This window comes from Sebastes fasciatus, chromosome 6 (genome assembly GCF_043250625.1).
Source record: "Sebastes fasciatus isolate fSebFas1 chromosome 6, fSebFas1.pri, whole genome shotgun sequence".
NCBI lineage: Eukaryota > Metazoa > Chordata > Actinopteri > Perciformes > Sebastidae > Sebastes > Sebastes fasciatus.
In genome coordinates this window covers 9,991,028-10,004,464 of record NC_133800.1, presented here as the reverse complement: position 1 = coordinate 10,004,464, position 13,437 = coordinate 9,991,028, and the positions used below count along the sequence as shown (strand labels likewise).

Genomic DNA, 13,437 nt, shown 5'->3' with positions numbered 1-13,437 from the left:
GAAGTTACAAACAGTCTCTTTAAAGTTCAAACTGCGCCTTTGATTTCCACCATAAATTGATGTGAGAAGAAATCACCAGAATGCAAGAAATTAATTTCCTGGAGGAGGAGGAGGAGGATCCCCTCCCCCCCTCACCCTCCCCTTCATATGTGTCCCCCCTGATGTTGAAAGGAAACCTACAGCCCTGGGGTTTGGAGCTGTCAGTTATAACCTCAGGCCACATGAGCCCTGCTGGCTGGTAGTCTGTATAGATGCTGTACTCATGGACACATGGATGGGGAGCGCAGTGTTAGAGATATGATTGTGCTGAGGAGGGTTAATCATTAGTGAGTGGGTGATAAATGTATCGGGTGGTGGTGATGTGCTGGATGTGACCGGGCAGTGGGCGGACCTCTCTCCGACACCCCTCCAACCTCTCCTCTCAGTCTCTCCAGTCCGCGATGGATCCCGGTCTGTCGGCCGCTCGGCTCTCTCTTTACGGTGTGGTGAGTTGTCTTCTCCCTCTCCTTCTAACCGTGCTCATCATACCGTTGTCTGGAGGTTTTAGACAGTATTTCAGGAGAGATTGTGTTTGTATCACAGTGAGCTTCATCACATGTGATTCCTTTTATTTATTCAGACGTCTGATGCGTAAAAACTTGGCGACTGAAGCTGCTCCTCATATATATATATATATATATATATATATATATATATATATATAAAGCAGACAGTTGGATTGGATTTGTTCAGTCATTCTGGTGTTGTCATATCTATTATTTCCTCTTTTTCTTTTTTCTTTTTTTACCCTCAAATTTGCTGAAGAGATGTTTCTCATTATATTCATTCAGGTCCTTATGTGGAGCTGTGGGAGAAGTTTGCATGGCACGAGAGCCGCGCAAAGACAACTTTAGAGAGCAAGGTAATTTTAATTTACCACAAACTGCTTCTACAAAGTTCATATTTTGTTTATTTTTCTGACTTAAACACAATTCAGGTTTAAAATAGGCATGTGTTAATGTTAAACTGATGTGTTCATGAAGTCAATTATCTGAGGAAAAGAAAGTTCCAGTGCTGTGTCCAAAGACTCTGAATTTAAATGATTTACCTTGTAGTTAACTGTGCTCAAAGAATGTTATGCACTTTAACAAAAATGTAAAGATATCTAAAAGTTAATTAACACAAAGATAGTTGTTCTTGCACTTATTTGAAATCATTTCACTCACTTAGTGCTCTTCTCACAATCAGGTAGAGTTTAGTAGGTTCTTATTTCCATGTCTTTTTTTATCCCTTTGTTCCCAGAATGAAAATAAGATGTGCCCACTACACACATAGATTGAGACACAGGTGCTTCCTGTTTTCTCTGTCTCTGCTGGCGGTCTGTCTGCTCAAACTGGTCTACATTAAAGTGACGGTGAGGGACAGCGTCTACATCGAGCCCTACGGAATCAGCGGAAGCTTATCCAGTACCCACAACCACAGGTATGACATCAACTGCACCGCCGTCTACGAGCTCGACCCCGTGGAGATAGGCAAAGCTCTCGAGATAAAACGGAAAGTCATCGTCGACGTGGACGATGATAGCACCGTGAGTTTGACCTCGGACTGTCAAACATTTCTCAAAAGGAGGGGTTACAATGACGGTCCGGTGTCGGATACGGAGCGGAGCTTCCCGTTGGCTTATTCCCTGGTGGTGCATAAGAATGCGCCCATGGTGGAGCGTATTCTTCACGCAATCTATGCGCCTCACAACATCTACTGCATTCACTACGATCAGAAATCCTCTCCAGCGTTTATAAAGGCCATTAAAAACCTGGCTCAGTGTAATCCAAATGTGTTCATTGCCTCAAAATTGGAGTCCGTGGAGTATGCCCACATCAGCAGGCTTAATGCCGACCTAAACTGCCTGTCTGACCTGCTGAGGTCGGAGATCAAATGGAAGTATGTCATCAACCTGTGTGGCCAGGACTTTCCTCTCAAGTCAAACTATGAGCTGGTAACGGAGCTGAAGCAGCTGAACGGCAGCAACATGCTAGAGTCCAGCCGACCCAGTGAACTCAAGAAACAGCGCTTCAGCTTCAAGCACGAGCTGAAAAATGTGCCTTATGAGTACCGTCGTATTCCCGTCAAAACCACAGTGTTCAAAGGTGTTCCTCCTCACGGTATCGAGATGTTCATCGGGAGTGCGTATTTTGTCCTGTCACGGGATTTTGTGAATTACATTAGCAGCTGCCAGGTGGCAAAGGACTTCCTGGCGTGGTCGGCTGACACATACTCGCCAGATGAACATTTCTGGGCCACCCTTGTCAGGGTGCCTGGGGTGCCTGGACACATTCCCAGGACAGAGGCCGATATTACCGATCTGAGGAGTAAGACACGACTAGTCAAATGGAACTATTTAGAAGGAAATCTTTACCCGGCCTGCACGGGTACACACATGCGGAGTGTTTGCATCTACGGAGCTGCTGAACTTCGCTGGCTCCTCAACTACGGCCACTGGTTCGCTAACAAATTTGACCCCAAAGTGGACCCGATCCTGATTAAGTGTTTGGAGGAGAAGCTGATGGAAAAACGTCAATATGTGCAAACATGATACTGAAGGGAAGAGGAAATGGGACGAGGGGGAGGAGAGAGTAGCTCCAGTATTTATTATGCTATTAGGTAAAGGTGCAAAAATGACATCAAATACATTTAATCATTGTACTGAAGCACAATTCTGAGATGAAGGGCACTTTACTTGAGTATTTTCATTTTGTTAGATTCCACTACCTATTCAGCCCAGCAGCCAGGAAAAAATTTCGGCATTGTACGTTTCTGTAAACCACGGGTACGTTGAATGTCGATGTTTTTGCATTCTGTCAGAGCAAGTGATGTCGTACAGCGAGCGACGCGCAGAGCAAATGACGTATTATGTCGAGGAACCGTTATTGAAAGTTACGTAGAACAATAACGAGTATAACAAGCAAGAAAGTCCGCTAAGGATGGGTGGGGGGTTGTGGTGGACCGGTCCAACAAACACAGGACTTTCACCCAGGAGACCGCTATTCGTGTGTCGTGTGAGTCAACGTTGTGCTTATATACTATTTGTGTTTGTTACGTAACGTTGTTACCGCCTGTTATGTAATGTTACGTAAGAAAGTCGGCTAAGGTTGGTTGTTATCTATTTGCGCTGGTTACGGTTGCTACGTTGCGTTGGTATTATTATTTAAACACAGATCATGATAATTTTTCTAACCTTAACCAAGTAGTTTTTTTGACTAAACCTAACCAATCATTTCACAACGTTAACCACGTGGTGTTGGCGTTTCTGTGAGCGCGATACAAGGCTGATATGAAACATACTTTTGGAAACGTGTCTGCGGTGTGCAAAAACATATAATACCAACATTTTTTCTGGTGACTGGGTTCAAATTCTCTTTCCACCTCTTCTTGATTATTCCATCCTGTCGCAGCACAATACTAAACGGCCTTTCCACATTATCTCATTCATTCTCATCATTGTCAGTCTGTAACTTTCACTGACCACATAGGGCATTAAATCAGTACTAGAAGGAAATGAAAAAAGTGCCTTTGTCTTAAAGAATAATGGGTTAAAATGTGATTCTAAAAACAAGTGCCACTCGATATCACATCCAAATACAGCGTCCATGTTGTTCTTGAATTTGATTCCTGAAACTACTCTTAATATTGAGAGCAGAAATACCAAAGACTCATGTTGTTCTCATGTATTCTTCTGTAAATCAAATGCTTTTGTTTGTTTGTCTCAGTTTTTGTCATGAAGATAGCAATTGATTTGAAAAAGTTTAGATTGATATGAAAGGTTGTGATTTCTGGTGATTGATGTATTCCTGAATAAAAGTATGATGCTTCTTATGATGCTGTACTTGTGGTCTCAGGTGATACCCTGTCATCTCTGAACAAGCTCTGGCTTCGGATGGTCTATTTGAAAAAACAAAAAGTCAGACACAGCACCCCCGATTCTGACACAGCCCACCAGATTGTGGCATTAGAGGACAAGCACTTTGTTTGAAGCACACTACTACTACTGACTTCTTTATGGCTATATTGGATTGACAGTATTTTGGCTTAAATATAACAAAATACCGTGATTTTTTCCAGTATTGAATTGCCTGGATTAGTCAGAAACAGACTTTTCAGTCTGATTATTTCACACACACACAGGTGTTTCTGTTATTGTGTCCACACCATGTATATCAATGGATTTTTATCCACAAATATTAAAAGCGCTTTGCAAAGGTTTTATGAGGTAGGAAATGAGAAATTACAATGATAACTCCACAGAGTATACCTTTAACTGAGTATTTTGATTTAGTGTGACTAGTTTAATGGTCTCTTCTTATAGCTATGTAGATGTGAGTCATGATGGTTTTCATACTGATCTTATGGTTCTACCTGCATCTTTTCCTGAGTGCATCTAACTTTAGAAAGTGGTGTTTTAATTCCCTCTCTGGCTGGCTCCACACTTGGCTCCAAATACTGATGACTTAACAGGACTGATATAAAGTATATGAAATGAGTGTGAGGATGTGGGAGCTATAGCGAGCCGCCATAACTCATGACTCCTATTCCTCAGTCTGTCAGCATATACCAGAGAGGAAGAAACAGTGGCCTGGAAAAGCTCCCACATCTCACCTGGCCAGACCGCTGTATCAACAAGCTTGTTGAGGTCTTAAGGAATTCAAGCACAAAAGTTGGACGAGAGAGGAGGATGATGGAGAACATGATTCCAGAGAGGCAGCTTTAGACATCTCGTGTTCAACTTCTCAGCCAGGTGAATGGCTCCTTCAAGATTCAGCCATTTCTTTTTGGCCTTTTACATCTACTGCAGCTCCTTTTTATTTACTGCATTCAAAGTGTTGATGAGCCAGCGCTCAGACGAGGCTGAAATGGGATCAGGTCGTTGTTTAAACAAAGGTAATACAACACAAAGGATGAGCTGCCGCAGTATAGTAACAGCAGCAGGTGGTGGTTGCGTAGCAGCGGCTCGTGTTTCCGTCTGCTCGACTGGGCGATAATCACTTCCAAGTCTTTAATCAGTGCTGCGATCGTTCACCGGAAGATTTTAAAGGACGTAATGGAGGAGATGTCAAATGGCTAACTCCTTAGCTGACTTTATTATGATGGAAATGTGTGCACTTTAACCCCTCAACAAGGTGGCCTTCAGCATTTATGATCACAGTCCTTGGAGCTTCACATTTAGTTGTTTTCCATCTGCCCTCCTCTAGAAGGGTTTGGATCTCAGAAGAGAACATTTCCTATTTAGGTACAAAATCTCAGTAGAAATTGTGGCATTTCAGCCAGATATTGGTGCATATTATGATGTACTATAAAACATACTTGAGAATGCAGTTTAGTTATAGGCTATGGGGATGTAATTGCGTAGGAGACAGGGTTGGTCTGGGGCTGCACACCAGCAAGACCATTAACTGTTGATGTCAGCCTCTTTCTCTCAGGCAGCTGCTGTTCCAAGTGAGGATGGATGAATCCAGAGGGTCTCTCGGCTGACAGTGTCATACTGGACCCACAAGTGCTCCCTCCAGGGGCATCTGTGTGATGTCCAGTGCCACTATCCCTCTGGTCTCCTGGAGACTGTTGCCCTGGTGACCTGATGATCCTTCACGAATCCCAAGCCCAGTCCTGATTCTTCCCTACCTCCCTCAAAGTTTCAGTCTTTGCAACTTCACCACCGTTCCTGCTGGGAGACCCTCACACACCTTGTGGGCTAGGCGGACCTGAGTTGTGGGGGTGTAAAAAAACAAAACAATGAGCTGAAAGAGGCTAAAACACTCTGAGTTGAGCTGAACATGCTTTTACATTACACAGTGAGTCATTGGTGTAGATACACAGCTAATATACTTCAGCAACTTCAATTGAATTGACTTTATTTCACCAGGAGGGAGTTCTGGGTACACACAACGGTAACATTTAGTTAACTAAGCAAATGTATTGGGCAAACCACTGACTGGCGATGTGCTGTGATTACACAATGTCTTGTTCAAGTTTCAGACTGTGCAGTATTCCCTCCAGACTCTATAGCCTTGTATCCTTATAAATGAAAATGGGGTCACAGGTAGCCAGAGACAGTTAAAGGGCCAATCCACAGATTTTTTTTACACATCAAGATCAGTTTACTAGTCCTGAGGAGTAATAATCAGCCAGTGAACACTGTTGTTCATTGATGTCTGAGGCTCTGGAGGAGCTTTGTCGAGTCTACCAAAGAAACCCTCATCATGTCAGCACGGCGATGATGAAACCAGAAACCTATAACAGAAAAGCCTGTGTCACAAACTGGAGTCGTGGAGTTCTGAAAGCCGTGGGTGTTTACCAGCAGTGAGGGTCTAATGAAAATACGCTATCAAGTTGCATCATGGAAATACTAGAGTACTCCCTTAACTCACCCACAAAGTGTTTCCTGTTTAGGAAACATGGACGAGAAGCCCTTAAAGTGCTCCAAAAAATAATAATAAAAAAAACCTGAATCATCCGAAGTTCCGTGAGAACCGAGCAAACTCCATCACCTGAGTAACACTGTGTGAAATTACCTCCGGTACAGCTACTACTAATGGATCGGATGGTGAGATTGTTCCTTTCAGCCGCTTTTAAAGTCACTGATAATGGACATGTTTTTTATGTTTAATGAAAGTTTTCATCACATAAAGCCCTGCAGATCTAACACACTGCAACTTGATGGATATTCTTAATGTTTTATTATCATCAAAGTGTTCACAGTAGTTGTAAGCAGCACACACACGCTTCATGGGTGTCTAATCAAATGTCGGTATCATTGGAGTGGACGAGGAGCGGCGAGTCACCACCGGTGGCCTCACTGTCTGCCCTCCTCCTCTATATTGCCCTGCTCCTCACAATAAACTCAATTCATGGCTGCTCTGCGGTGTGGAGGGGTTGTAGAGGACAGGTGAAATTTGAATACGAAACCTGCGCCCCCTCCTACATGTCTGTCTATCTGCAGGTATACAATGAACAATAAGCATCATTCTTTCCCTCTGGTCTGGTATTTTGGAAAGGGTCCAAGCTGAGCTGTTTGTTTCTTTTTTTTTCTTTTCCCCTGGCTCATTAAGACCTCTTTCCCCAAAGAGGTGCTGTGTCATCTTCCAAGTCTGTGAATTTATGATTCAGTTCAGCAAAAAGTTTTTTTATACCCCCCCTGGACATTCTCATTTAATTTGTGATTCGTTTTGTAGCGATTTTGGCTTTAAAAACACAAGAACAACCTTCCTCCCCCCACTCAAAGTAATTACATTATGGCTCACTGTTCCCAAGATTGTTTGTTATGCAAAGATGAAATCATTGGCCACACGCCCAGAGGGCTTGAGCCAGTTGGCTGGCTGATTGCTTTGGACAGTACGGTCAAACAGATATTCAACAGGATAGCGTATCTATAGATGTTTGTTCCTTCCCAGTCTGGTCCAGTCTGCTGTTTACAAGTTTTTTCTGTCAAAAAAAATCTGAAGAACATCTAAAGAAATCTCTCAAATCACTACAACAGTCTGGTCACGCACGGTGATAAACTGCCTTCATCTCAGGCCTCAGGCACCACAGTGAGCGTGTTACAGCTTCCACTTCTCATGACCCCTCTATCAGAGCTTACTCACCGCCGGCGAGCCCGACCACACGATCTCTGGCTCGTTTGTCGGTCTGAATTCCTGTTGCAGGTCATTCAAAAAAGTACTAACTGTAAAAACTAAAACTGGACTCAAAGCAGGTATTTATTTCCTCCTCTTTATCTCCACAAACTATGCGTAAACTTGTTCTAATTCCCAACTCGTCACATACGGACGCTTGGTCAGGACCATGGCATCACTGGGTATAGCCCTCGCGTTTCGTAGGTTTAGGCAACAAAACTACTTGGTTAGGTTTAGCAAAAGATCATAGTTTGGGCTAAAATAAGTATTTATTACGTATAGGCTAGTTACATTGGCTACATAACTTGACGTGATGCAAGTTAAGTGCTTAACGTAACTTAGAATAAGTCGACATTGACTTTTGGTTTCACATGAGACACAAACGGCAGTCTCCTGGGTGAAAGTCCTGCGTTTTCTGACCCATCCACCCACCCAACCCGTCCTCCTCTGTATGCAGACTTTGTTGCTGTTTATACTACGTCACCTGACTTCTGGAGAAAAATCACACGGATGGGTTTACATTGGAGTTACCTGAAAGCCCGTTGCACCTCATACAGAAGCTAAAGGGTGCCTTGTGCATTGGTCACAGAGTCTCAGAGTGAGACCAGGCTGAAACTACATCATACATCGAATGTTCAAAAAGTCTTTAAAATAAGCCCTGTGCACCTTTTAGGCCACTGAGGGGAGGGCACGCTAACAGATGTTGGAGGTTTTGAAGTACATTAATAAGTTTAATTTAATTAATTGATTTAATTCAGCATCTGGGTCGCAGTTTGGTATATACAGGGGATGTCGAGGGCATTGAGTACGCATGGAAGCCAATATCACCAACATGCGAACAGAGCATACAGGTTTGCAGAACGAGTGGGTGATCTTGAGAAACTAGCAAGAGTACACTAGATTTCTAAAAATGATCCGACTGAAAACCCAACCCAGGGTTGCCAACTCTTTTCCAATGACAGTAGCTAGCAGCACTAAAATCTAGAGAAAAAGTCTCCAAGTCTTCAACAGTCCGTCCCTTCAGGCCTCCCTCCAAAGACACTCCGCCCCAAAATTATCATTATTCACATGAACTTATCATAATGAACGTGAAAGGCGAACATGGCTATTGTTAGTACTCACAGCTGTCAAGCTATAGCAGCTTGTGGAAAACTCTGGTGATGCTTAATGATGCACGGGCATGAGTGCTCACAGGTAGGCAGGTATAGGTAGACGTTCAGTCATTACATTCGGGCTGAATAAAATGACTGGACGGGTTTATTACAGTCCTGCGACAGCCACAGATACTGGATTTTCTTTTTTCTTTTTTCGGTCAGACCATTTGATTTATTGATTGCTGTCAGGATGTAATGAGAATTTCAACTAATATAACAAAAAATGTTTCGAAAATCTTCACCAACCCTGCCTTTACAGTAAGCTACGCTTGTGTCTCACAGTACTTGAGTGAACTGTAACACTGAGGTTGTTTCCATCTTGGTTGTTGCAGTTAGTTTATACAAATGCAGAGTAGGCGAGACAAGCTGAGAGCTTTGGTCGGTGTCCGACCGGAGAGCGAGGCTGTGGCTAGTATAGTATGATCGTCCAAACAGTGAACAGGCAATGAAAAGCATAGTTGTTCTTTCTTTCAAAGTAAACATACAGTTTTGTAAAACGTAAAAGCACAAGCTGGTTTTATATATATATATATTTCAATGATTAATAAAAATGCCATTATATTTGGCAGTATAAAGAGTGTGTTCTTGGAGATCAACCAGTGGTTAGAGACCCAATCAAGGGCCTCTCAGCGTGTATCCAAATACAGACTGTCATCAGTCCTGCCCAGTTCCTGTGGCGACGATGCCTCGTACCTCGATGGACCAGGAGTACCTCTGGGCGAACAACCTGTCTTTGTTCCTGTGGAGTAAACCAGGACCTAACTGCAGGATTAAGAATCCAGGGATGTGTGGGGGGATGGGAAAGGTGGTAAATAAATCCGCCCTTTCTAACTGCAACTGTACGGTCAGAGGTTAGAAGTGTTTATTTGAGATAAGGCACACCTTTAGAAACAAACAGAAACTTGCAAACCTGAAAGAGAGAATGTCTCATTGGCTTTTATAACTTTCTAACTCGGTCTGGAGATTTTGGTGTGTGGCAATTCTTGGACTCACTCACTCTCTCTGGCTGCGTTTTCTACAAGAAAATACTTTCAGCATTATGCAGAGACGTAACCAAATGTGTTTTTCATTCCCAGGCAGCAGTTTACTGGTAGTTTCACTTTCTTGATTCTGTTTTTCTCTCTTTTTCTGCCTCAGGCTGACACTTACACTCCTCTCCTCTCCTCCGCTCTCTGTTGCCATACCACTCTCACCTCAATGCAAATATCTGCTTGAGCACACAACCTGAGCAAACAAATAAGTATGCACACGTAAGATACAAGGAAAGCGTGCGGGTTTCAGACTGTTCAGTTTCAAAAATAAACACCAAGGGTTATCCTTTACATCTGCCTCACACATTTTAATCCATTTGGATAATATCGGAAGCACAGTGTGCTGACATTGAGAAAAAGGCTCTAATCACACAGTGAATTTACAGTGGCCTATCCTTCCCTTTCACCCACTGCAAGCCAGTCACTTGTTGCTCAATCGTCCTAACAGATACGGACCTCATGTTTTCATTAGCATGAAAAGCCAGCTTTATAACTGATGGCCAATGAAAAAAACTGCTCGTGGAGCACAGTTCTCCAAACATAATGGAGGCCTTGTCTGTGCAGACAGCCGCTGGTTCCAACCAACACCTCACTACATGAGGTAATTGCCTGGAATAACAGAGAGTACTGTTAGTGATAACTGGTCTCACACACTCCTCACTTGGCTGCTGAGCAGTAAGAGACTTAGAGGATACAAATGGCCTGCTTTCCTAAAAAAGATTGATTTAATAAGTTAAGATAACTTTAAAAGAATAAATGATAAAACAATCAAACATTTATAAGAAAGGTCAATGTTAAAGGTCCCATATTGTAAAAAAGTGAGATTTTCAGGTCTTTTATATTATAAAACAGGTTTAAGTTCTATATACATACTGTTAAACTAAACTAAACGCTCAATATACGGAGAAATACACACAGCCCGTATTCAGAAATTGTGTGTTTAAAACAAGCCGTTAGGATTTCTGTCCATTTGTGAGGTCACAAATATACATATTTAGACCATTACACGGTTTTAAACATAAACCTTCTAAATGTGTCACAGTTTATATCCTGTTGCAGTGTATGTTAATATCATCAGTTGACAGGAAGTAAACATGGACCCAAGCTGTTGCCTAGCAACGCAATTTCGTTGCAATTCCGTTGAAATGCACTAAAATGGAGCGTTTCAGACAGAAGATAAATACAGGTATATTCAGGCAGACAGTATGAGGAAAATAAAGTTTTTTTTGTAACATTACAGCATGTAAACACGTTCTAGTAGAAACATAAAATACAAGTATGAACCTGAAAATGAGCACGATATGGGACCTTTAAGCTTTAGCGATTTGATCAAATTCAATCACATGGCCAACTTCCTCATTTAAATGCCAGTCAACTGGTTCATTCACCCGACAACTTTACAACAGTTGATTGACATGAACGTTGCCATGGTATTTATGGTCCACAGAGGATGAAGCTTTGTACATTTGGTGACTTTCTAACCTTTGGTGAAATGAGTTAAGACCGGGGTATGCTTCCATCTAAATAGTTGGCACAAAGTGTCGTTTGATCACGTTAATGCTGCAGTGGGTAAAAATGGAGCAAAAATGATTTAAAAAAAGTTATTTTTATAAAATGGTCACTAGATCCTGACTGTAGTGCATGAGACAAGTAATCTGAAAAAAAATCTTGTGTGTCTCTGTGTCCTCCGGTGCTCCTAATGGCATCAAACAACCAGTCAGAGCTGATCTGGAGTCTGCTATCTCTGAGCAGGTGAAGTTCGATCAAACGGTCAAACTAGGCAGCGCTGATCAAATATGAATCAATATTCTGTTACTGTAATGCCTATTTCTCTCCTCAGATGTTTTCAGAAACATCTTGTAGTGTACTGTTTAGCTGTAAGATGAGAAAGTTTGGGAGATCAGTTGAGGAAATACCAAGCACCGCCCACCAGCCGGAGCACACAGCCAATAGGAACGCTCTCTCTCTCTCTGAAATGACCTGTGACTCGCCAAAGTCTTCCGTTACAGGCTAGTCTTTAAAGCCCGAAAAACAGAGCCATGAGGAGGAGCAGAAGTCTCTCAGAACACTTGAATTACAATATGCTGAAAGGTTATTATGGGATTTTTGCCCAATTATGCCAAAAATATACTGCCTACTGCAGGTTTGAGGGAAAAAGTGTCCTAATGACACTCATCTATGATCCATGACGACACACAAATCATTTAAATAACAACCTCACACTTTTGTGACATTCATAGTTCCTTAACGGTAGGGTTGTTAATGCTGTTCAAATAAAAAAAATTTAATATTAGTTGAAATTCTCATAACATCCCGGCAAGAATCAATAAATCAAATGCTCTGACAAAAAAAATAGAAAAAAATAATTGGTGTCCGTGGCTGTTGCAGGACTGTAATAAGCCCGATCAATCATTTCATTCGGTCCAAATGAAATGATTGGACGGGCTGCTGCCTGTGCGCACTCTGCCCGTGTGCTCATTGCACATGTAGCATTACTGGGATTAATTCAACATCAAATTTTTGTGTTGCTGTCTGGCACGGAGGTGAGTAGAACAGAAACTGGATTGAGGAATGACTCAGGGTGTAGAAATTGGTGCAAAAGGGTGGTGATTTTTATTAACTTAGAATCACAATGAACAAAGGAGAAGACAAAAAGTCCCTGGTAACTTAACAAAGAGCAAATGAGCTGAAAAATAACTGAAATAACACAACCTCACTGCAAGCTATCCCCAACAACAACAGCAACTCCCCCACAGTTAATGTCTGTGTGCTAAGGAACCATTCTTTCATGATTAGTGCCTTTTTTTTTGGTTCGCTTAATAGTGTCTGCAGTTCTTGAATGCAGATTCCTCCTCCACCAACCCACTTATCAGGCCAGGCTATATAAGGCCTGTTAGGTCCTCTAGTTTCTGCCTGGCATGCTGTAGTAGTGTTGGTGTTGCTGCAGGTATGTAAAACCGTTGTTCCGTATGTAAAAATGTTTTAAACTGTAGTTTGTCTTTTAAATCATGTGTTTAGTGAGAACTTTGCTTTTTTGGTTTTAGCTTTTCTCACCTGACACTTGTCTTACCCTGGCCCATGGTTCACCTGCTTCCGTGATGCCCCATGGTGGTGAGTAGGGAGGCTCAGTATTTAGTAACGTTGAGTTGCGGCATTATTATCCCGGTTAATATTTGTGTTTCATTTTACGCTGACCTAAAGTAACACTGCTGCTGGTTTTGCCCCCTTATTTAGGCTCATTGTTTTGTTCTTTTGAAAATGGCTTTGCTTTGTTTGAGTAGTTGTTCATGAGTTTGGTTTATGTAACTGTTTGTTTATACTGCTTTATTTTTTGAGTATTAGCTTTGACCATTTTGTTTGTTGGCTTGAGTTATTTTTGCCTTTTAACCTACTTGGTGGTTTTGTACTAGTTTTTTTTTCTTTTCCTTTCAGAAGCTCAGAGTCGCTTTGTTGGGAGGCTAGGCACCATGGTGAGGTACCTCCAACTATTGCATGTGAGTTAAGAGCACTGGGACACAAATAGACTGCACCATAGTTTTACTGTGAGAGGTGCTGTGTTGCACCCAAAGTGAGTAAGTGGTAGCACCCTCCGCAGTGAAGTCTACCTCT

General features: G+C 42.2%; 2 protein-coding genes across 4 annotated transcripts in view; both read left to right on the top strand.

The window, feature by feature from the left end:
• Positions 1-245: 245 nt before the first annotated feature.
• Positions 246-3,850, top strand: gcnt4a (glucosaminyl (N-acetyl) transferase 4a). The gene is made up of 3 exons (XM_074637547.1): positions 246-485; positions 831-901; positions 1,282-3,850. The coding sequence occupies exon 3, from the start codon at positions 1,283-1,285 to the stop codon at positions 2,570-2,572; it is 1,290 nt and encodes a 429-aa protein (XP_074493648.1). The 5' UTR covers positions 246-485; positions 831-901; position 1,282; the 3' UTR covers positions 2,573-3,850.
• A 9,022-nt stretch (positions 3,851-12,872) lies between these two features.
• The window catches only part of LOC141768972 (uncharacterized), a 36,352-nt gene continuing 35,787 nt past the window's right edge, over positions 12,873-13,437 (top strand). For all 3 annotated transcript variants that reach the window (XM_074637542.1, XM_074637546.1, XM_074637541.1), the window contains exon 1: positions 12,873-12,939. In XM_074637542.1, coding sequence (XP_074493643.1) covers positions 12,927-12,939 — 13 coding nt within the window. In that variant the 5' untranslated portion in view covers positions 12,873-12,926. The remainder of the gene's footprint in view (positions 12,940-13,437) is intronic.